General features: G+C 39.1%; 2 protein-coding genes across 3 annotated transcripts in view; one reads left to right on the top strand and one right to left on the bottom strand.

Annotated features, from left to right (window-relative positions):
- Nucleotides 1-654: 654 nt before the first annotated feature.
- Nucleotides 655-6,590, bottom strand: LOC117819716 (CASP8 and FADD-like apoptosis regulator). The gene is made up of 10 exons (XM_034693141.1): nucleotides 6,206-6,590; nucleotides 5,782-6,085; nucleotides 5,601-5,706; nucleotides 5,343-5,478; nucleotides 4,871-4,920; nucleotides 4,715-4,784; nucleotides 4,470-4,516; nucleotides 4,288-4,366; nucleotides 2,234-2,729; nucleotides 655-2,125 (listed from the first exon to the last, which is right to left on the bottom strand). Exons 2-10 carry the CDS (start codon nucleotides 6,075-6,077, stop codon nucleotides 1,996-1,998), a joined length of 1,410 nt encoding a protein of 469 aa, XP_034549032.1. The 5' UTR covers nucleotides 6,078-6,085; nucleotides 6,206-6,590; the 3' UTR covers nucleotides 655-1,995.
- Nucleotides 6,591-8,895: 2,305 nt separating this feature from the next.
- Nucleotides 8,896-24,796, top strand: part of LOC117820021 (protein FAM126B-like) — a 67,937-nt gene continuing 52,036 nt past the window's right edge. Inside the window, exon 1 of one of the 2 annotated variants that reach the window (XM_034693634.1) lies at nucleotides 8,896-9,174. The gene's annotated coding sequence lies outside the window, so the exon portion shown is untranslated. The remainder of the gene's footprint in view (nucleotides 9,175-24,796) is intronic. The other variant, XM_034693633.1, reaches the window with a different exon arrangement.

The following is a 24,796-nucleotide window of genomic DNA, read 5'->3' as shown; positions in this document are numbered from 1 at the left end:
TTCTTTGCTATAAATAACACAATTTAAGATGGAAGCTTGGGGCCATAAATAAATTATGCAATTGGCCCCCAGGCCGTACTTTGGACATGCCTGGTTTAAAGTAACTATTACCTGAAAAATGTATGCATGTATTTCATTCTAAAGTCATAATGAATCTATCACAAATTGCATTCTCAAAGCACAAAAATGCCTGGTGGGCATTTATCACAGACAGTATGCATGACTTCCTATACAATTTTACTCAATTAAAGATATATTCTGAAGAAATGTTATGTGCTCTCTGTAGACATATTGAAACAAAAATCAATGAGGCCTACTGGAAGTCATAACAGCGACGAAAGGAGTGAATGTCAATAACCATTCAGCGCTAAACAAAGTTTAAGTGTTTATTTATATGTGAACACCTGGCAAAAGTCAAGTATCAGTTGAAATTCAAGTGCTGAATGAGGTTAATGACTAATTTATAATAGACACACTCATAGGAGTTGAGATGTCTTACAACTTGTAGTTGGTAAATTAAGCAATGAAGTGCCAGTTGAAGTGGAAGTCTTTGAGATAAATGAATGCAGGTCCAAGTGCATTAACTGAAGACTCCTTCAGTTGGAGTGTTGGCACCCTCTGTGGACAAAGCAGTACATCAAATAACTTTGCAGGTTTTTGGATGTTTACAATTGTGTTTTATTTTGTTCTTTTTGGATGAAAAATCCCATCCTGTTATTAACAGTTAAGTGTATCACTCATTGTAAAACACATAATGCCACCAACTACTTCTGCTTGCTTTAACTCAGTCCATTTAACACCCGCCCACAGCAGGAGTTATAAGAATAAAACAGAGCAGTATATAAATGATCAAGGTTGTTGCTGATGCTCACTTTTACTGTTATGGGCTATGTGGGGAACAAACAAGTAAACAGCAACAAGTAAACAGCAGTTTACCTGAAGGTAATGCTGCTTATTGGTTTAAAAAAGGTAAAGAGGACATGAAGTGGAGGGGGGTTGCAAAGAGCAAAGACCATGGGAGCAGAGCATAAAGTGATGACTGACAGCTGTTAGGAGTTTGGTCCTGCCAATGCTGAAACTAGACTTCAAGTAACAAATTGATCACCCATATCTTCATTTATTAAGAGAAATGTATAATACCGAACAAAAAGAGAATTGCAAAATGAAAATGGTAAATATAAAAAATACAATTTGGGAATCTGGAATAAGTACAATCTTGTACTATAATGCTAAAAAAGTACCTATGAATGCATACATTAAATTCACAACTTACTTACCTTTAGTAGCTTTTGCCTCTCTATAATCATGATAATTATTTCTATTGTACATTCAAATGTATAATGGCACCTTGAATTTGCTGATATACTGGAAACTAGCAGATATAGGTAAATATATATAACCTTAGTAGTGTCGTGCTTGTTACATTTTTAAAAAAAATAAAAAAGTTCTTCACATAAAAAAGAAAATAATATGAAAAAGAAAATAGGTATTAAAGAAAAATAAACAAAAACTGTTTAATAGAGTATTAGAAATATGAATGTATGGACAAACATAATTAATTATTTTCTTCATCTTGCATTGCATTCACATTTCTGCACAGGCTTTAACATTTATAAATATAATAAAGAATAACAGAATGGAGCCTGCATGTGACTGTTATAGCTGCACTATTAGAGGACGGAAATTAACCATTCACATTAATCCTTCAACTCTGAAAATAAGTCACATTTGAGAACATAAAAAGTTGTACATGACTAAGTCCGATATTGAGATCAATCATTACAGTTTAAATAAAAAGATTTAAATACGGAGTGCTAATATATATGCAAAAACTGAAAAAATAAGTTTAAGTGCTGTTAGATAACACAGCCAGTAGATGTCAGTGTATGCAAAATAAAAAAAATGTTTTTCTTTGGCAAGAATATATGGCTATAATAATGAAAAAAGTAGCTGACAGTAGAGAAGAGATAAATGAAAGTGGTGATGATACATTCTCTACTGTAAGTACAGATCTTTCCGGAGAGTATGTTTTAGATCAAAGTTGTAGGTTGCTCCGGGGTTCCTCCTGTTGTGTTCAAAGATGGCTCCATTCACCTCAGTATGAATATCAACAAGATGTGTTTTCCTGCAGAAGACAAAAAATGGATTAATCTGTAGATTCTATTGTCTCTAGGTTGTATAGAAATATTTTAAAAATAAACCAGATTCTACACAGATGCTGAATCTTTTGTACCTCCTTTGGCCTTTGTGCAAGGCGTCAGTCAGAGCCTTCAGGTAAACAGAACGATGGGGTCCCTGTACGAGCTGCCTCTCATCTGTCCAGCAGTGACTCCAGAACACATCTGCCTCTGTAGGTATGACATCATATCTGGATGCCCCATCTGTCTCCAGATCCTCATCCCGGTGCTGAGTCCCGGCACAGTGCTGAACCTCGGGCACGCTGTACCTCTGGATGAAGAAGAGTTTGGGCTTGCCAGCCAGCATGGGGCATGAGTCTGCAGTGAAAAGACGCCTGATGCTGTCCAGACCAAGACCTGCAACATTGGAGTCTGTACCCAGGAGATGGTTTTCAGTACCCCGGCTAATGATGCAACAGACGAAGCTGTCAGTCAGGAGGTTCTCTCTGTTTCTGAACGTGTCTCTGAGAGCTGAGAGAGTGGCTTCCACACTCAGCCACTTGTGGAGGAGGACATTGAATTGTAGATCCTTGAATGTCTGCTCCAACATGTCTAAGGGAGTGAAAAAAAACAAATATTTAAGTTAAAGGTACTATACATAGATCATGGTAAAACCTTGAGATAATAATGAATTTGATTTATATCACTTTTCTTAACACGGTGAAAAATGCTTTACCAAAAGATCCAGAAAGAGGAAAAAAGGAGGAGATAAAACTAAAAAAAAAAAATGTGATTAATTAAATAAATCCAGGATCTAAGAAACAATTGAGTGCTGCATGTACTGATCTCAGGGAGTTCCCTTGCACATATGGGGTCAAAAGATTTTTTGCATATTTTGGAGGGAAGGCTGGTAAAGCTTCAAAAGAAGTCAATGAAAATCAATTAGATGAAATAGACCGTGTAAACTGACAAGCACAGGAGTGATGAATTGGTACAGTTGTATTTCTGTCTGTCTGTTAAAATTCAAGCAGCAGTGATGAGAACCATCTGGAGTCTGTGAAGGGAGCTTTGACTGATACTTGTTTAATGTGCATTAAAGTAATCTAAGGAGGAAAAAATGAAAACATGCAATCTGTGCAAATAAGTGGGAGACAGGAACAGTACTGGACAATATCCCCTCAACATTTTCAGCTTTCAGCTTCATATTTTTAGGTGAATGATGGAGAAAGCTGGAAGAATGAGTTTTAACCAAAATTATGACCTAAGGTTTGTCTTCAATATAAACCAAGAGTGTGAACCTGATGTCTTATGATTGCTTTTATTTCAAACAACAGCAGTTGGACCGAAGGGAAATGATTAACTAATATTATTTCCTTAAAAAAATGTTACAGGACTCATAACCTTCGTTTTTTAATTATGTGGCAGAACTTTGTTTTTTCTTTATTCTGCCAGTCATGATCACATGACCCTTTAATAAATTAGTTTCAGTTAGTACCACTACACTCAGCTACAACGGGAAAATGACTGCTAACATCTCTGTGCATTAGAGCTATACAAGTCTATTAAGTGACTAAAAAATATTTGTGTAATTAATCATTTTATGTATGATATTTGAGCTCCTGTAAGGGACTTTGGGTCTGTGTTGATTGACTGATTTTGTCTTCTCTGTTTGAAAGTAGTGTGTTTCTATCAAAATCTCACCCCTCTTTCTGTATACACTCAAATGTACCAAACAGTGAGACTCTTCAATGCAGAACATGTAAAAAACAACAACAAAAAAAAAGGGTTTCCTGCGTACAGTGGCTGAGTGTACAGTGTATCACTCTGTGGGACACCTGGCAGCAGTATCAGGCATTTAACATGGTCTAGTTTGCTTTAATAGGTCATATAGAGGCATCAGTATACATTTCCGTCTGTTTCATAACCAGCTACAAATTATTCATAGGAACTTTAAGTTACTCTTGTTGATGACACTCTTGTATTTTTACTTAAGTAGGATCTAACATGCACAACTTTCTTTCTTTTTTTTTTTTAACTTTGAGCGCTTTGAGTGGTCAGACAGACTAGAAAAGCGCTATATAAGTGCAAGTCCATTTACCATTTACTTGTATTGGCATTTGTAGGAAAACAGTTTTACTAAATAGTAGGTAAAAAATGTTAGGGGTCTCACCTCCATCGTTTCCAACGCAGTCTATGATAACACAAACACCCCTGGGATTAGTGCTGAATTTATAACTGTCAAGTTGACTCTGTATCACAAAGGAACAGGTGAAGAATTAACACAATTGCCAATTAAAAAACAAGCTTATATATAATAAAAAAAACTGCTCTGAAAGTGAGGGAAAATCCTACCTGACAGCTCTGCTCTCTGTATGAAGTCCCAAGCACATTTTGTGGAACTAGATGATGCACAGAGTTGGGTAATTAGACAATGAAAGGTGAAATGAAACTGAGAGTGAACTTGGTCTGCCCGGCTGATTTTGAAGGGTATGCAAAGCCAAACACAATGTACTTCACCTCTGAGGTTCATTAATATTATGGAAGACCCTTACATGTAATTGAACTTACTTAGTTAGCTTAAATGTAGCCTGTCTTACCTCTGTGGATGGACTGTGCTTGTCTTATTTGGCGTGAGGGAAGAGAGTTGTACAGTGTGGTAACTGGACGCTAAAGAGAAGATGTTTTCAAAGGAATTAGTTTTATGAGGGGGTAAAATATCAATGAAAGCTTTTGTGATGTCATGTTATACTCACAGGAGCACTTAGCATTTGCTGCTGGGGGGATTGTCGTTCAGATGTTGAAACTGTAAAAAGGCAAGTAAACATTCTCAATCTGACTTATTTTCTTTACTTTTGTGATTCGGCAAAAAAATAAAAATAAAAATTTGGATTAGTTTAATATCGTAATCTGAAATTCATTGAAATACAACTTGTCATAGTAACTGACAAAAATGTGGTTAAGATGTGTCTAGACTGTGGTTTTAAGTCTGTTTCTTCATAAAACGTGTTCAGCTTCCTTTATTCAGTCTTTTATCAGAAAGCCTTGCATGAGTGGTTCTGTCTTGCTTCATGCATTACCCACCACTATGACACATGCCTCACGCCTCCTGAGGATGTCATTCATTCAGTTTCATTTTCTGGCTCTTGTCCAGAGAATGTTAGGACATTGCATACTTCAAAAATGTTAGGAATGTTACATTTGGTACAACATAAAGTTCACTCTCACCTGATGTCTTGTATTTGATCACTTTTTTGGCTAGGTCCACCCTGTTGATGTTCCTCAAACATTCTTCCACAAAGTCCACTCTTTCAGGGGAAATTTTATCCAGCTTTTCAAGCTCAATGATCACATCCAAGAAATTCTGTCATAGACGAGAAAAGGAAACAATGAGTTTAAATTTAGTAATTTCAGGGGGAAGTGAAAAAACTCCCCTCCCACACATGCCTAGGGCAATCAATGCGTGAAAACAAAACCAAACCTAACCTTTATCTTCTCCATCTTTTCACGTGGCAATGTGCTGCTTAATAAGAACTTTACACTGGCCAGATCATCATTGGCCATATCTTCACTTATGTTAGCCATCAATACCCTACAGATAAAGAACTTATGATTATCCTCAGATCCACATGTAAATGGAATTGCAGAAATAGAAGACAAATCTTACCTGAATCGTGGAAGACACGGTGTGTACGTCAGAGTGCCATTCACATCATCCCGGCTGGTTTTACAAACCTTCCTCAAGATATCAGAACGTCCGAGCTGCAACATCAGCTCTCTCAGGAGCAGGTGTCCTCTCTCCTGGCGCAGCACTTGAGACTTCAGTTTCTCCTTCACACATGCAACACTGTGATCCGTGTCCAAACTTCCACACAGGTATAAGAGCTTCCTGCGTTCACAGCTGCTGAGAGCCTCGGCGATTTGATTAATCTCATGAAGTTGACGTTGATCTGGAACAGCCATGGACTTTGCTGAACGAGGAAGAAAGGCAAACAGGGTATAAAATGATTAACCAAAAGTAACACTGTGTTAAAAACGCAATATGGTAAAAGAACAAGTCGTCAGTAACAGAGAAGAGTGAAATGACCTACCTTGAATCGACGTAATGGAGTTACTCTCAAGTTAAAGGGAACTTTAGGGCACTGGACTGGAAAGATGACGCACAACCACCACTAATGCGACTAGGGAAGTACCTATATTATGCAAACTTGAAAAGACAGCCTATAAAATATTGCTCACAAAATTGCTGACAAGACAAAGGTATTACTTTGCTTCTTGATTCTGGAATAGATGCGTTACAAAATGCAAATATTTTAAACATAGCACAAGTAGCCTCTAACAGAAGAAAAAGGCAACAACAAAGGCGTCGATGGCTTCATAGTGAAAGTGAAAGCAACAACACACTCTTAAAGGAACAAACTCGACAGCAAGATGACCAGAATTCAATCTTTCACCATTAATAACACTTAACTGCTGATCTGAAGAATTCAAATGGACTAATTTTTTTACTTTTAACAACAGACAGTCTATGCATTTGAGGATCCCAAAGTGATTCACAGAATAACAGAGACAGGAAAAAACAGGTAAAATTATAAAAGGCAGGATTATAAATAAAATACTTTAAAATAAAATAAAATCAATACAGTAAAATTAATAAAATAAGTAATAGTGGAAAGAAAAGTTAAAAATGGATCAAATGAATACAAGAAATAAATAGATAAATAAATAATTAAATAAGATAAATATATGTTAAAGTAATGACAATGACAGGTGCAACACCTGCAACCTGTTGTTAATCACTCCTTGGTATTTAAGCCAGTCAGTTCCTTTTGCTGGTTGCCACATTGTCATGTGTGCTCCTGCCTGCTTGTATCTCAGCCTACTGTATGTTTTTTGTCTCCTTGGAACTTGACCTCTGCCTGTTAACCTGTTTTGGGATTTTGCCTGCCGACTCTGTACCTCTGCCTGGTTGGACTGCTTATGGGTTTTGAACTTTGGAACGGACTGTACACTTCTTTGCCTGCTGTTTAATTAAATCACTATCTGCATTAATTCTGCTCTTGGGTCTTTCCTGAACTGTGACATGTAGTGGGAGGAAAAGTGGGACTGACTACCTATGGCCCAACTGAGGAGAGGGGTCCATCATGGGCCTGAAATAAAATGTGTTTGCTACTACACTTTTCTTTTGTTTTGTTATAACTGTGATAAGATAACTGAAATTGTCTGAATAAATAAACAAACATTCAGAATTCCTTTCTGGAAGAAAGGGGAGTCTCTTCATGTTGACTAGATTGATCTGCTCCGTGGGATGCGTGTCTCATGCCTAAAGTGGGGAATTGTCATATTTTCATAGCATCAAGTGTGGCTGAATGTGATTGAAAGTAAACTGTAGGTTTCTAGAGTTTTATTTTACTTCATAAGGTTAGATCATACCAAATTATGCCCCTTTGTTGTTATTCAACAAGTCACTTGGCTTTAAATAATCTTGTCTACAGAGGTGGGCAGTCTGAATGTCAATATTGTGCAGTTACATTTGGAGAAATGTAAAAATAATAATATTGATATGTAGCTTAGATTTGAGTCAGTTAACCAGGATCGTGGCCCTGTGGTGATGTGGCCCACTGAAATATCTTTTCAGGGGGCCCAGAATTCCTGGCGACGCCCCTGTCCATGAATAACACTATCTTCTTAAAGATGCTTTTTGTTCAATTTAAAAAACAAAATCACTGAATATGTATTTCACCTCTGGATGTCACATTCTGTTTTCATCATTAGTTTTTAAGAAACTAGACTAGTTTTTTTGAAAAATTGGAAAAATAAGGAAGCACCTACACTTCAAATGTGGAAAACACTCATGAAATATTATCTGAGTTGTGAAAAGGACCATATCGGAGGACAGCAATATAGGAAAACTATTTGACACAACAAGGAAGCTCTGTAGACGAGAGAAGCCACAAAATCACCCGAGTACCATAAACATTAAAGAACCCCCCTCAGACTTGTTGTATTAGCGCAAGTGTGTGTGTGTGTGTGTGTGTGTGTGTGTGTTTGTGTGTGTGTGTGTGTGTGTGCGTGTGCGTGTGCGTGTGTGTGTGTGTGTGTGTGTGTGTGTGTGTGAGTCTATATGTTGGTGAAGGTGTATTGTGAATAAGTGTAAACATGTCAGAGTGGTTGTAAGGGGTAACCACTACCTGTGAGATCAAATTAACATAACTCTACTGTGATTGAACAACACAGGATCTATGAAATGAAATTTGATTTCTTTGTTTTGTTTTGTTTTGCTTTTTTGCTTGTTTGTTGTGTTTTTATCAAGTGCAACTCCCCCCCGAACAGATCCATACCATCCCTGCATTGTCACACTCCATCATCTGACTCTCTTGACTGCTGCTGGCATTATAATGCATAATATACTGCATTATAATTATCTTTGCCATATTACATTATGTTATATTACAATATTATTGTAACTACAACTCATGGTCATATATGGTTGCTGTTACAACTGAATTTCCCCCCCGGGGGATCAATAAAGTAATATCTTATCTTATCTTCTCTTCTCTTATCTTATGTATTTAGACCTGCACATTCAATAAAATAAAATTATATGTATAAAAAAAATGAATATGCATTTCTTTGACGTATTTGTCTACTGTACATTCACACATACCATGAATTGATGCAGTAAAACCATGTTGTTAAAGTTTCTTTACTGTGGGTTAATGCCATACACTGTATAAAATAATGCACACGTGAGCCAATAGAATGATTCTGAGTTTTCCGACAGTCGTGAAGGGGTCTGTGCTGCTCTCCTCGCTCCCCCTGCAGGTCGCTGGAGCTCTCTGCTTACCAAAGCGCACTGAGTTCCGCTCACTCCGGCCAATCACTGGTCCCGCTGTTCAGCACCATTGCAGTGTGGGGAGATCATACGGAGGTGCAGCTCGCTGAGAGAGGGACCATTCGGAGGAAAGATACTCGACCAGGGTGACCGCTCTGGAAGAATACTTCTCTCCTCCCCAGAGAAAGTCACCGCGTGTCATTGCCATAACCAGCCTCAGTGAAGGTGAGTCTTTCATTTCCTTGGGACTGGTAAAACATTCAGGGGTTTCCAGGTAGTCGCAGCCAAAGGGGGGCTGCTGGTGAGTTGGAACATCATCAGCACTGGTGTGTTGATGTAAGTTAAACCCGTGGTAAGGTAAGGCCAGTGCTGTTATACTGTCTTTAGCCAGGGACCACAGAGCAGATGCTTCAACGTTTGAGTCGGGCAGCCTGCCGTCCCGGCCTGGTCACGACTGGTGATAAATAAGGATGATGATGTCCAGCAGCTGCTGATTGGAACAGACACGCTAACAGCATGCAAGCCGAGCTAAGGTAGCTAACGTTGACGTACAGGTTTCAGGCTGTCGTGGCAACGTCAGTCCAGACGTAAGCTAGTTAGCAGTTCACTAAATGGCTAACAGCTGCGTAGAAACATTCAGACAGCATGCAAGCTAGCAGAAGGACAGAACAGCATGTTGTTTGTTAATGTGAGCCACTGCACACAGTGTACTAAAATAATATATACTCTGTTTACACTGTGGTATATGAATTCATACTCCACCAAAATGCAGCAGATTGTTTGTTCATACATTGTTTTATTTTGAAAAGTATTTGCGGAAGTGTGCATTTTGCAGTGTTTTTGAGGCATTGTTGTTACTTTGTGATATTCAAAACTCAACTCAAATTTATTTATATAGCACCTTTCATACATAACAGCATGCAGCCCAAAGTGCTTCACAGAATAACAGAGAGACAGAAAACAACAGCAAATGGTAAAATTATAAAAGGCAGGATTATAAATAAAATACTTAAAAATCAAATCAAATTTTATTTTTTTATTACACAAAATTATAATACAGCAACACAACTCTGACTGGACAAGGTCTAAACAAACAAACAAATATACAAACAAATAAACGTGATAACCTATAACAGGACAAGACTTGGGAGCAAGGGGTGGAGTGTAAATATTGTTCAGTGTATAGATAAAGAGATAGAAAATTGAACTAAATAATACAGTAAAATTAATAAAATAAGTAATAGTGGAAAGAAAAGTTAAAAAATAAGGTAGTGTTAAGAAGATCAGATGAAAACAAGAAATGAATAGATAAATAAATAATTAAATAAGATAAATATGTTAAAGCAATGATTCAAATAATAATGGTTAAAATAATAATACAAATAATAATGCAGTCCAGTGCTAAAAATGAATTACTCCAAATTAAAAGCTAGATTAAAAAGGTTAGTCTTAAGTTTAATTTTGCAGAGTTTTAAGAAGAGGGGTTATGTGATCAGTTTTCTTTTTCCGTGTTAAAACTTTGGCAGCAGCATTTTGAACAAGCTGCATTTTTCTAATAGATTTTTTTCAAACCAGTAAAAAGGGAGTTGCAGTAATCGATGGGGCTTGTGATGAAAGCATGAATTAAAACTTCGGCATCTTTCTGGGATAAAAAAGGTTGGACTTTTGCAGTGTTTCTGAGATGATAAAATTAAGTACTTGGGTACAAAAGAAGCTCATAGGTTCGTTACATACATCTGTCACGACGTGAAACAGCATCAAACGTTGGAGTCTGACTCTGTTAACTGAGAGAAATTCATTTGAATGGACTGGTAAAAAAAAAACAAAAAAAAACACTAATGTAATGATTTTCACCTGGTTAGTTGTAAGTCATCATACTTCTATGTTCATTGAAATGACAACCTCAAGTATAAGTTTGTACTGGTTACTGTAGGGTTATCGTTGAGTGTACACAAATGACTCAGACATGTTTATTTACAGTTGCCATAGTAAATAAAGGGGAGGATGCTAAGTACATATTTAGTTTCACCAAGGACAGTTGATCTCTTTCGCTGTTTTTGAGCCCTGCACCTGCACTCAAAACAAGGTCTCAGTCCTCGCCTATGCTGTTGAATAATCTGTCTTATAATATATCAGTACATGTGTTGCTCAGCGTTAACCACAGCCAACTGTCCTTACAACAGATCCACGTATGCATTGCTTTCAGCTCTGCAGTGCCAGTTCACATGCACCTAGTTGATATTTTCTGAAGTAAATAAAACAAATGTAACTATCTTTGTCATAACCATACTACCCCTCAAATAATGGCTTCATGGACAAAGATGTAGAGCTAAAGTTCCAGATAATTCCTTGCCATCTGCTGCTCATCCTCCAGTCTCCATCCTCCTCTCTCCTGCTCATTTGCTCAGTGTGTGCCATTGTGTGTTTTGGGACTAGGCTATCATCAGAGCTGTGTCCTATTTTAGAAAGTAACTCCCATTTACCCACTTAATCTGTGTCTCTGTCTACAGAAGGTGATTTTCATTTACATTCCTTTGTGGTATAAATGGCAGTATCTTAAGCCTGTGTTCTTTGGTGAGCTGTAGATTCACGTTGTGGAGTTTGCGATTACACTGAACTGCAGTTACAGAGGCATGTGCTGTGTAAAGCTGTTGATCTTCAAAGGGGGATTCAGTATAAGATCAAGTCAAATCTTTTTGACATTGGTGCATGGAATTGAGATTTGTTTGTTGTTTACACATCTCCAGAAGATGTGAGCTCCCTGAGACAGCTCTGTACCAAAACAAATGTAACGGTAACTGTACTGAGTGACAGAGTGTGTTGCCTCCCTCCCACCTGAGCTGATGCACACGCCTAGGGGATCAAAACTGTAATTAGCCTGCCATGGATTAGCAATGGGGACTATTTTCCACTGTACTTGCTCCCACAGAGCCTGAGGATCACACAGGCAGCTCCAGCCCCCTGCACTTCCTCCCCCTTCCAGCAGAGAAAATCTGAATTGTTGTCAAAGCACGCCAACAAGAAACCTCACAGTTCTGCCCTGGAGACTTTGGTTATCCAGCATCTCTTAGTATGACTGTGGTATTTTTAGGGTTGCAAAGGGGTGGAAAATTTCTGGTAAATTTCCGGAGAGTTTCCGGTAAATTTTCCATGGGAATTTAAGCTGGGGAATTTTGGAAATATTCAAAATTGGAAATTATGGGAATTTATGGGAATTAACTGGGAATTGAGGGTAATTTAATAGAAGGGTATCATATCCAAGCATAAATATTTGTTTTTTTATAAGAAGACATCCTTCCAAAATAATACAATTAAAATAGATTTATTTGTAAGTAGAATTTTATCAATTGTTAAGATAAGATAAGATAAGATATACTTTATTGGTCCCCCATTGGGGGAAATTCTTTTTTTGTTACAGCAGCTTACAACACAGGACAGGGGAATACAACAATGTACTAACATAGTTAAAAATATTAACAATAATAATTGCAATGATAAAGGTAAAATAGAAAAGAATACAATACAATAGAATAAACTAGAATATGACAACTATTGCATTAAATATTTTATTGAACAATCAATTATTTCCTTGAAGAACAAAAACATGAATATTGTGTTAAATATTACTCATCCCCCCGACCCAACCCGTTCAAAAATTAACAAAAATGCAATCCCAACAAAGTCCCATTCAAAATGTTAAATAAAAAGAGCCCCTCCCCTTCTAAAAAAGTCCCATTCAACATGCAAATAAAAAGTACATATAGGGGGCGTGGTCTCAATAGCCCTGCAGTAAGCAGTGTGCTATGTGCATGTGATGGAGGAATAGCATAGATATTCAACTGTACTTGCATGAAATCTGGTTGTTTTAGTCAGGATTATGCTAAAGTATATTTTCCCCAACTATATTTAAGTTCCCTATTAAGAGCCAACCATCAATTTAGTAAATTCCTGGTGTATTCCCGTTAATTCTCATAAATTCTCGTTAATTCCCATGGAAAGTATCCAACAATGAAAATCCTGGAATTTTGCAACCCTAGGTATTTTCTGCTTCTATGTGGTTCTCGTCATCAAAATCATACCATGATGTTCTTATAAGAAGTCACAAGTGGAGTCTTTTTTTATCATGACATTAAGAGCAGACAGTCCTGAGAATCAGCTGGATATCTGGTTGACATGCACAGAGAGCTGTGGGGCTGCTGACTCACTGCACTGCCAGGTATGAGGTCTGTCTGAGTGTTGGCTGTCTCTATGATGTACAGTATGTCTGTATCTCAGGGCCCCCCCCTCGCTCAGAGCCTTGTCTCTCTGTCAGCCAAACACGAGTTCATACTGTTCCTCCGGGGACTCCAAAGAGGTGGAGCAGCATAATGTGTGTGTACTCTGTTTGTAAATGAATCAATGCTCTCACAGCTGATTGCAACAACATCTAGACATCACAGGATATATTGCCCGAGCTAATGGCATTACCATACGGACAGTTTTTGCAAAACGCATGTCAGGAGGGGGGTTGATGTTTGCTGAAATAACAATATTTTCATCACAAATTACCCTGCTGATTTTCACAGAAATCGGAGATTGAAAAAATGCCTGTTTTGATTTCCCACATTAAAATGTGATGTATTGAAATGGCACATGACTACCCAAAATTAGGTTGTTGAGGTGGCATGAGGAAGAAAAGAGTCAATTCTTCAGACATTATAAGGCAGGTGTCTTTGCTTAATGGGGGCTACATCGGAAGTAGCTCAGTCCATAGGGACTTGGCTTGGGAACCAAAGGGTCTCCGGTTCGAGTCCCAGCATGGACGAAGTTTGGCAAGTGGACTGGTGGCTGGAGAGGTATTGGTGCACTTGCCTGGGCACTGCCGAGGTGCCCTTGAGCAAGGCATCGAAACCCCAACTACTTGGGGTGCGCTGGTTGATGGCAGTATCCTCACTCTGACATCTCTCCCTAAGTGCATGTCCACTGCATGTGTGTGTGCATGATTGTATGTATATATACCAAAAAAACTGTGCGTGTAGCATGACCGAAAAACAACACGAGTGAAGAAATTGAATTCCCCCCTGGGGATTAATAAAGTACGTTTCTTCTTCTTCTTAAAAAAAGGATTAAAATAATGAATGCATTTTGAAATACACATGAAAACTCTGTAGCTAATCAACATGTATACTTTGTCTCTAAGGATTTAACATTTAGAGTAACAAGAAACAAAACTTCTGTCAAAATTAACTTCACTTCTGTGTCGTACCAAATCTCTTCTCACTCAAACTTTATTTCTGTGGATTGGCAGTGGTCTACATGTGACATAGGATTATGTGTGCTTGTGTTTTAAGCCTATAAAACTGTCTCACTATATATCTGCAAAGGGGTCTATCCTGTTAGTCTGTGTCTGATTGTCTGGTTTGCTGGATATATGAATGTTTTGATTTGGTTAGATTAACTGTGTTATCCCTGAGGGGGAGTTGTTGGTACCCATTGAAGTGGCAAAAGCCTTTGTCATTGTTTTGCTGCACAGTCTGCTCAGTCTGCTCAGTTTATTCCAATGTTTCACTCATTTTTACCTTCTTCAGAAATAGAAAGTAGAAATAGAAAAGCAGCAAATCCTCGCTGGAGAAGGTAGAGCCTGTGAATGTTTGACCTAGGGATTCTCAGCATTGGATTTTTGTTATTATTTTAAAGCTCATTTTGGCTAATATTGATACATTTATAGAACATGAAGTCTGGCCTGTACTACAATTTACCTGTTACTCTGAGGTGCCGTGTCCCCATTCTCAATTTCAGAGCGCTTCTCACCAGTGTTTAATGTCGGCAAAAAACAGTAAAAACCTTTGATAGAAATCTGGCCATAGTATTAGCAGCAGCTCTGAACTTAGATATTGTACCTCTAAATACGGACCTCCGCCATTGTTGTTGACAAAGTTAATTTCAGAGGTCCTGTCCCTTCTTAAATCTGATTGGTCGGTGATCAAGAAGTGACATTGATGAGCAGAGTGGTATTCCAAAGGTTTAACTGTTTTTCAACTGAGAGCGCTGCGACACAAATCAGTTGAAGCTGAGGGCGTTTTTGCGCTGAGGGCTGAAAACACTGAATCACATTGAGTTTCTACAGAAAACAGGCCACGGACACGGCACCTTATCCTGGCATTCTTATTTGTTTTGGGAAAAGAACCAACAACACGTGATTCTACTATAAAAGATAAATACAGTCTTTTCAAATGTAGACATTCAGTAACGAAAAGACCAAATTCTGTAGATTACATGTAGCCAACCCACTTGGCAGTGAGGCTAAACATGCTGACTGGACACTCCCTGTCCTGATGTCTGTAGTGAAGCCAATATAAGTAGCACTAATAACAACTCCATGGGACTTAAGACAAAGCTTTGCAGGTCAGGTAAGGCTGCATCTGAGAAGTAATGCTGTCTAGGAATAGCATGGTGAGACTCCAAATACATCATAAGCAGGGATGGGCATTTCAAGCCAAAATACTATTCGATAATCATTGGCATCTATACAACGATTATTCAAAATAATCCCCCCCCCCCCCCCCCCACACGCACAAACACACACACACAAACACACACCTGTCCCATTTACGTCCCGTTTGTGTGGCAGTCGCGTTAACCAGTAGCAGGTCTGTCTCGATCTTTATGTCGGTGTTTCTGTGACACGGCGCAGCATTTGTTTACATTTTACAGCCATTAAGATACAGAAATGTATTGATGTCGGACTGATATTCATTGATGAAACCAACACGCAGAAGTGTGCAAGAAACTCCCAAGGCAACAGTGGAACAAATCCCTCCAAATTCAAAATGATACTGTCCTCAGTCTCACTGAGACTTTGTGTGTATGTCATGTTTTTTTTTTTTAATAAATGTGTAATAGTGTGAGATTCAGGAACAGAGAAAATTGCCGCGACTGTAGCTAATCTTTTCTTCTTCTTTTTCTATTCAGTGCAGTTAGCATTCTTCTTCTTCTTTTACTTAATGCAGTTAGCAAACAGCTTTAAGACACTTTAGCCACCATCAGGCGGGAATACCGTATTACAACCAGGTACCGGTAAAATGATGGAAAATTTTTACTTTTAAAATGAGAAAATATTAAAAGTAACTCTTCGATTTTTTACAAAGTGAACAAATATTTGAATAGCATGCATCTTCCTGCACAATTCTGTTGTTTTTGTGTAAGCTCCTCTACCTTTAGGTGGTCTCTGCTGTTATTTCTTAGCATGGGCTGGAGATGTTTGCTGTTAAACTTTCATACGCATACACTACCGGCCGGTGTTATGAACATGATCGCACCCATGCTTGACTTAGGAGGATTACTTGAGGATACGTCTAGAGTAGGGCTAGAACCAATAACTACTTCGATAGTCGACTAGTCATCGATTATCGACTTGCACAATAACTTAATGGTTCTATTTCAGCGATACTATTTTACTAACTCTAAACATACCATTGATAATCTTAATTCATGTAAGATAAATTATTTAGTTCAAATGTGTGGCATGGAAAAATTTGCTCTGGAGGAAAGAGGAGAAAGAGAAAGAGATGAGAAGACATGAAGGGGTGAAGGTTTTAAGATGAGGGACTGAAAATGTAATACCAACACAGTGTGGCTGTGACTCTGGACCGTTTGGTTGAATGTCACTGTGCCTTCCCCACAAATGCCCAAACTAACGTGCTCCCATGAAAAGCAAATGATTGTGTTGCATTGGTCGCTGCCATGTTGCTATCTTTTGTTTGCCTGTCATTTCCCAGTCTCTGTTTTGCATGTTCTACACTCCGCAGAGATAGTTAGGGTGTGAGATGTCTCCCTCCTCAGTCGTTTATTTTGTCATTTTTTGTTTACCTGCTGCTTCCTGGTCGCTGTTTTGTATGCGCCACTCTCAGAAAAGATAGTGATGTAAGATTCTCACTCCCCAGCAATTCAACTCCAGAAAACGTTATTTTGTCTGGACACAGCATAAACGAAACAACTCACCCACTGTTAAATCAGTTGGCAACTTATTTTGTCATCGTTTTTTGTCAACTACATTGATCAACTGTTGCACCTCTACTCTAGAAGGCACACCAGAGAGCTCAGGTCATATGCAAATACCAGCTTTTCGAAATGTAAGCAAGATATGACAGAGCCCGATTACTTTTATGTCCACACTCATGTTTTTTAACATTTCCCTCCTCGTGGAAGTAACAGTCTTGGACTCGTTCCCATTTATCTTTGCATGTGTCTACTTTGACCTTGAAAATTGATCTGAATCTAAAATTGAGTCTTGTTCGCTCTTTTGACTTGCTATGTAATGCTGTGCCTCCCGTACATTTTTAAACATATGCACAGCTGATGTGGCTTCAGACGCAGGGTATGCATTGCAGCCATCATTCCAACGTGCACTCATAATTCAAAGCAAGTGTGTGTCCAGCCTTTGTTGAATGACTGAAATAAAGGCTGCTGACAGGTTTTTTGCTTGTGCGGATGCTTTTTCGTTCTACTTTTCGGGAAGTCTTGATGCTGTTCAGGATGATGGTTCTTTAGATGCACAATTACATTGGTAGTGTTAGAGTTGTTTCGCTCCTACTTGCATTGCAAATAGCTATTTTAGCTGTGTATTTCCAACCATAGACTGTATAAATAATGGAAGTAGTATCCGTCACGTCACCCATCTGTTCCTGAGCGAGGTTTTGAAGCCAATCGACGGCGGGAGCCATATTGGAAATGCGGAACTCAACCAGGCAGAGTGTGACGTAAAGAGGCAGAGTTTGAGCCTCTTAGCCAACAGCTATGTGCTCCCGTCCGGGAGTCAAGTCAGTCATGTCCTTATTTGGGCAAAAGCTCGTAATCTTAATATCCTCTGAACCCTTGTGTTAGAAAAAAATGTACCCCCCGTACAGTGTGTGATGATAGAGAAATGAGCTAGGAAGAGCCAAGCCGTTTTTTGGACCAGGCTGTAAACATCTTTATTAATGCTGCAATGATCGTCTTTTATCAATTGGTGTCTGTGGTGTTTCTGCAGCCAGCCTCAAGAAGAGTCTCGATGAATTGCAGTTTATAACCCTTCCGCATGGGCTTCATAGTTTGAGACTGGAGGTTGCTGCTTGGTAATGACCAACAATGCCGCTTTGAGGTCAGGCCCCAAAGGTCAAATGTTTAGAGAAGCTGAACTTGGAGTAAACTCAGATAAATGGCTGTATGGTAGAAATAAATGTAGGCTCTAATAGAGCTTCTTGATTGATACTTGTAAAGTTATTTTACTGAAAACTCCTTACACAGGGTGCATATCCAAATATAGCACATGGAGTGCAAAAACTTGTCTACAGATATATTACAAGCTGTGCTGCAGATGAAATAAGAATGTTTTTTTGGCATCACTTGTGATTTTACCCTTGGCAAAGGAAAAAAAGTGTGCAAAACTTCACAGAACTGCAATGTTTGTGTTTTCTTTCAAACAAGCTACATATAGCTTTCCCTGTTTGCAGACCCACAGATCAGATCACTTCATCTTCAATAACAGACGATCTCTTGCTTTTCACATGGCTTCCAGTTTGGCACTGGTATAAGAAGATGCCACATACGTTTGGTTGTCCAGGAGTCTTGTCATTATTTAAGACTGTGCAGAAAGTAAAAGCCTTGTTGAGCTATTTCCCTAGATGCTCATCTGACATAGGAATGTATACTACTGAATATAAGAAAGTGACACTGCCTGCTGCAGACCTGAAAACACTGTACATGAGACTGAAAGGCAGAGTTGTTCAAACAGTTGGAATGGGTATCAATATGTAAGTGTTATGAGGAGAAACACCACTCAGTATTGATAAGGCAGCATGCACACTGTGTTTTAGTGCAGATAGGTCGTCATCCTCTCTGAGCCAATGTTCTCGGCTGGGCTTTACCTCCCTGTAGATCAGCTCCACGCTCTCCTGCTCAGCTTGCCGGTCACGACTCAGCGCCCATCTAAAGTTGAACAGGTGCCAAAGCCCGGATGATTCCAGGAGCCTTTCCATTATTGCCAGTTATTTGTTTCTGTGGTAAGACGGAGAAGACATGAAAGGGAAATGATGGTTTTGAAGCTGAAGGAGACCTGTCCTTGTACATTCAGTAAAGCCATCTTTTGGAATAAAAGGATGCCATATTTCTAAAAATATTTAACCTCACTATTAAATATAACCGGTTAAAAGAGAAGGGACAGCTTGCTTTTGTTTAATTAACTTTTTGGGATCTATTTCAGGCATCTAGTCACTAAAAATACTTGGTAACTGTTTAATGAGGAGCCAAAGCCTGGCAGAGGCTCAGTGTGTAATGCGTACTTGTGGCAAACAGAACTGCTTTTGTCCGCTAGTTCAATGACTTTACATCTGCTGCAGTGGGAAATATGGAGCCAAAAAGGGGCCCACATTATTGTTGACTTTCATACTGTTGGAAACAATTTGATTTAACAGCTATTATGAGTCTCTGAGGTGGGTGGGAGGAAGAAGAGAGAGAGGCCAAGCTCTCTGGTTTGATTTTTCTTAGTATTCAGCAGATTTTTACAGGCCTCCCATCCTCTAAAGTCGTGGTGAATTAGCTCCCACTCTCCTCTGTTTTCCCCTCTGTTGATCCTTTGGTCATGCAGGCTTTGGTCTCAGGGTCTGCAGCCTGTGAAGTGGTCTTGGCATGTCACGAAAAAGCTCAAGGTGGCCCATTGTTAGCGGAGTGCTGAGCGGCTTATATGGCAGTGCAGCGTTTTCCTCAATTTCTCTGGAGTAAAGTTAAATGGTCAGCTGTTCCCCTCACACACTGTGCTCACACTGTCAGCAGCTGTGTTAAATACTGTGGACTTAGTGGTCATGTGTCTGAGGTTTAAACTGTCAGTGAACTTGAGAATGCCCCATTTCTTTAAATGACTACCTCTGCCTCGTGGGTCTTATTTACCCAATACACATTCACACTATTTTACTACAGTACAACCAACGTGATGCACTGCTTGTCCTTTCTTTTGGGACACTAGTGATGTTTTCTCTTTGCCGACAAGAGCTGAGTAACCCCATCAGGTAAAATTCCTTCAGAAAGTAACTAATAGTTATAAATTGTCAAAAATGTTAAATTGAATGAAGTTATACAGACAAATCATCTTTTCACAACTAACTGCTGTTTGGACATACAAATCTCTGAATCTATCATCAATTGTTGGCTATGGATGATGATATAAAGTATACTTTATATACTGAGTACCAATGCCAACTTCTTGGGTATTGTGTCAGTGTTTGCGTTAAATTAACTCCAGCCGAGGTATCCTTTTCTCTGAACTGCTTTGTTTCCATTCTAGTTAGCAATTTGAGAAGCGACTAGTGTTCAGAGAAGGAGCAAAGCTAAATTCGACCCTCCAGATATGTCCGCAAAGTAAACGCCACCATTTCTCTGTATATTACATCCCCTGCCCAGTTTTACTGTAAATAGCTTAAGTCACACAGAGGTTTTGCGCTGGCTTACTTCAGGGGTTTGAACCTGAAAAGTAATCCACATTTCTTGTTTACTTGCAATTTATTTGTCATATGTTTACCAAAATAACAACAAAACCATAGACTGTATAAAATATGGATGTAGGATCCTTGACATCACCCATCTGTTTCTGAAGAGCTGTGTTGAGGCCAATCGACGGTGACGTAAAGAGGCGGGCTTTGAGCCTCCTAGCCAACAGCTACAGTGTTCCCGCCTGTCAATCAAGTCAGCTGTGCCTCTCATTGGAAGACTCGTAATCTCAATATCTTCGAAATTGTCGCATTAGAAAAAAATTCACCTGATCGTGCCGATCGAGATATGAGCTATCCAGACTACACTCGTCTTTTGTACCAGGCTGTAAACATGTTTATTTCTGCTGTAAAGTTGGGCTTTTTTGAATTGGTGTGTATGTGGTTTCCGGTACTTACGGAGCCAGCCTCAAGCAGATCCTCGATGAACTGCAGTTTTTAACACTTTCGCATTGGACTCATATTTTTAGACCGGAGGTTGCCGCTTGAACAAAACCAGCACTGTTTCAACACAAAGTGTAGATAATAATTTTAGCATTTTCATATAAAAAGAAAGAAAGGCAACCATTGACCTTCTGGCGTCCATGTTGGTGTTCCCATTTCGTTATGGTTTGTCATGCACACCACACCACGTCACGTCACGACTTCATGACTTTTCAAGTTCAATTCGAAGGCAGCATTTCTCCCTGCAAATTAGTGCTGAAGTTAATTTGATTTAATTTGATTTGATTTGAGGTGTGGTGCATAAGGTGGGGGCCGTGTACTTTCCTTCATACGTCACATGCATACAGTGGTTTCCAGTGAGTAACAATGTTCTTCCCAGAACTAGTGAAAGCTCATGTGGGGAGTTTTTGGCTGATTATAAAATGTACTGAAGTTTATATACTGATGCCTCTGTATGAGCTACAAAGACAAACACCACCAGCAGCTACAAGATCCATTATTTCAAAAACAGATATTTTCACCTCCTAAAAACTTCTGCCTCCAACAAAGTGATGTGCAATTAAGCATGTAGTTATTCCACAGCAAAGACTCAGAGTAAGTGACATACTGTTATGAGAAAACTGAAAAAGATTGTTGTCAGATTCAAAACACTACTTAAGCATGTGCAGGACAGGATCACAAAAGAGATAGGAGATACTTTCTTTTCAAGACATTACACCTGTTACATCTGCAGTCAATGTACGTGAGCACATTGTACCCAACAACCACACTAATATATTTTGGACATGATTATAAACTAAATGCTCTAAATGTAGCAACTGTGATTGGCTTTCTAAGCCCTGTTCTCCTCCTTCCTTGCAGTGCCATCACATGTAGCTGAGGTTATTGTAGGCTACTCTGGAGGGCCTGGATACAGCATGTACGTGTGGGTGTGTTTGTTGGTCCTGTATGTAGATGTGAATGCACACACCATTTGCATTGAAGCCTTTGTATATTTGATCAGGGAGGAAGTAGGCAGGATGCTGTTGGCTCTCACCTGTGCTGTTGTGTACAGTGGCTCGACCTGTCTAATTGGTGGAACCGTGTGTGTTTGTGTATGTGTGTGCAAACGTGTGTGCAAACGTGTGTACTGAGTTGGCCCATCCCAACACGTCTGGCCCTGCAGCTGCAGCAGATCTAATTTTAGCCCAGGATGTGCGTACGCCTCAGTTCCCCGTGCCCAGCCTATGAGAGGAAGAGAGGATGGGGGAGAACGAGTGGCCAGTCTTTCACGCTCTTTCCTATCTTCTATTCCTTGCACTCTTTCTTTATGTCTGTTTTTATTACCTGTAGTTTTTATTAGCTGGTTTTCTGTGTGTGTGTATGTCCACGTGTCCTGGAGGCAGCACTATTGATTCATACAGGGACATATTGACTGCAGTCCCAGCTTCCTGCCTATTTTTGACCTTTACTCACATAAAGCTCTTTCTGAAAGCCTCACTGAGGTGTGTGACTGTGGGCCTACCTATTTAACAAATGTACATCCCCGACACTCTGTTTAGAAAACCTAATAGGGGTAATTTTCTAGTGCTGCATTTGCTATTAATAAACCCAATTCTATTCCTGTGCAGACAGCGTAATACAGCGGTGAGTGGCTGGTTCTTGTTACGACAGAGCGAGGCACAGGGATGGAGATTACAGCTGACTGGTTCACTGTGGTCAGGTATTAGAGTTAATCCCTCTTCCTAGGGAAAGTGTCTGGTTAAAGTCTATGTGTGTGTAGCCACCTGCAAACACACATGCACCAAAGCAGATGAGTTAAATTCCCTCTGAGACCAACGTATTGAATGCACTGGAGGAATACTTGGACAGACAGCAAACAAAATCAGCTCGTGCTCGTGTTGGTTTTTGAGCTTATTAAGCATTAGGGCTTCTCTGCATGTTTATCTGCAATCAGGAGACTGAAAGAGAGCTCACATTGGTTATGAACTTAGCCTCAAATCTGGACTTCCAAGTAGGAATGGGTATCATTAGTAGAGCTAGGCGATATTGAAAAAAGATGTCATCACGGTGAAAAATGTCATATCAGTCGATATCGATAATGATCCAGATAAATATGAAATCATTATTTCATTTAAATTTAGAAGCAGATTTTTATGTCCTGAGTAAAAGTTGAAGAAACCAGATGGTTTATTAGTTTGTATCTGGATTTCATTCTCTGATAAGCTTCTTGAATCCCTCATTTTTGACAGTGCTAACAGGAAGCAGGTCTTTTGTGTGAGATGAGATTTGTGAAGTTCTAGTTTGTAGTGCAGTGAATGCATCACGGTTATTCAGTGTTCAGTTGTACTACGGTCAAGGTGGACATTAATCCTGTTTGAAATACACAGCAGAAGTTGTCTCTGTGCTCTTCCTTTCCCCACATCCTGAAAGTATCTCATATTAAGTATATTAACTTAATTGTTAATGCAGAGTCAGCATAGTGTTAGATTAACGACTCTGCATTGAGCTGCTAGGTTTTGAGTTGTCTTCAGTGTCGCTGTCGCTCATTTCAGCTGTGTTCATATTCCGCTCCAAACGTCTTTAAGCCCGCCTGCCTGCCTCTTAGCCTGCAACATGATTGGCTGTTAAATGCTGTCTTCTTCTGTCTTAATGTTGGGTGGGCAACTAGGTACATATATCAATTTTTTATCAAACATTTGTTATTTGTATTGAGAAAAATTATATCATGATAGTTATCGTTATCGAATTATCGCCCAGCCCTAATCATTAGGATTTTATTCAAACAGGTAGGGGTGTAACGATTCATTTTAACAACGATTCGATTCGTATTATGATTGAAAATTAAAGGACGAAATTGGTTCATTTAGAACGATGCAATCCGAAACGATTCAGTGACTTGAAATCGATTCAGTAACTTTTAGTCAAAAATTCAACCAGTGTGACTGAAATAAACTCCTTGATACTGGACAGTCCTAGATTCCTGTTGTTTCTTTTAAAGGAATCAGGTATAAATTAATAATGGATATAATAAACGTTGTGTGAAATCCCATGGCGCCTTCGTAGGTGGTTGGATAGATTTGTCGTGTTGCCGTGGCAATTTACTTGACCCTTACATATCCTTCAAACATCGAGCGACTTATTTAGAACATGTTTGTCTTTGCAAAAGCCAAAGTGTTTCCACGCACTCGACCAGAATGGTGGCTTGATCATTTCTTGCTTGCCGTCTTCTCCTCTGCCATCCGCCATGCTATGTTTTGTTGTCTGCTGGCGCATTGCGATGGCATCACAGACAGGCGGCCTGAATTGAGTAATGTTTAACGTCTGTATCATTAAAAGTGCAAAAAAAACACATCCATATAAAGTCTGCCATGCTTAAATCCAATGCGTTATTTCCTAGTATCGATACAATTGTTTTTTACCTTTTAAAACGATATTAGATCAATATATGTCGGCCGGGAGGCCAACTTGCCGAGCACAGATCGATGTAGTCAGATCATGAATCGTTACACCCCTACAAACAGGTATTGATATCAATAGTGCTTATCCATACTGCTCCTAATTGATACTCTTATGATACTAGTCTACATTACTTTATGCAATAATAAAGTTTGGGGAAGTGAGCCCAAACTTTCACACACTTTGATCTGTTTGTCACATAGACCTTGCTAGACTTTCTCAATTGTTAGACCACAATAATGCAACACTATTAGGGTCTTTGTTATGATTGGGGACAGATGCCAGCTAGTACTTGTACAAAAAAGAAAACCCTTCTGATACCCTTCCCCACTTCCAACAGCTTTAGACTTAACTATAATAAATGACTATCCAGACTGAAACTTCATTGTTTGAGCAGAAAATCTGTCCTTACATGTTAAAATCTTAAAATATGCTTAATGTGTTTTTAGAGAAACTGACAAAGTGTT

Source organism: Notolabrus celidotus, chromosome 10 (genome assembly GCF_009762535.1).
Source record: "Notolabrus celidotus isolate fNotCel1 chromosome 10, fNotCel1.pri, whole genome shotgun sequence".
NCBI lineage: Eukaryota > Metazoa > Chordata > Actinopteri > Labriformes > Labridae > Notolabrus > Notolabrus celidotus.
The sequence above is the reverse complement of the archived record's forward strand: the minus strand, read 5'-3'. Positions and strand labels throughout refer to the sequence as shown.

Bases quoted from the DNA above. Each gene is read 5' to 3' on its own strand.
- LOC117819716 (XM_034693141.1), bottom strand. From the start codon at position 6,077: ATGGCTGTTCCAGATCAACGTCAACTTCATGAGATTAATCAAATCGCC. The intron at 5,479-5,600 runs GTTAGGTTTGGT...CGTCTATGACAG, and splicing joins AAAAGATGGAGAAGATAAAG to AATTTCTTGGATGTGATCAT. The intron at 4,921-5,342 runs GTGAGAGTGAAC...GCCTTTTTACAG, and splicing joins GATCAAATACAAGACATCAG to TTTCAACATCTGAACGACAA.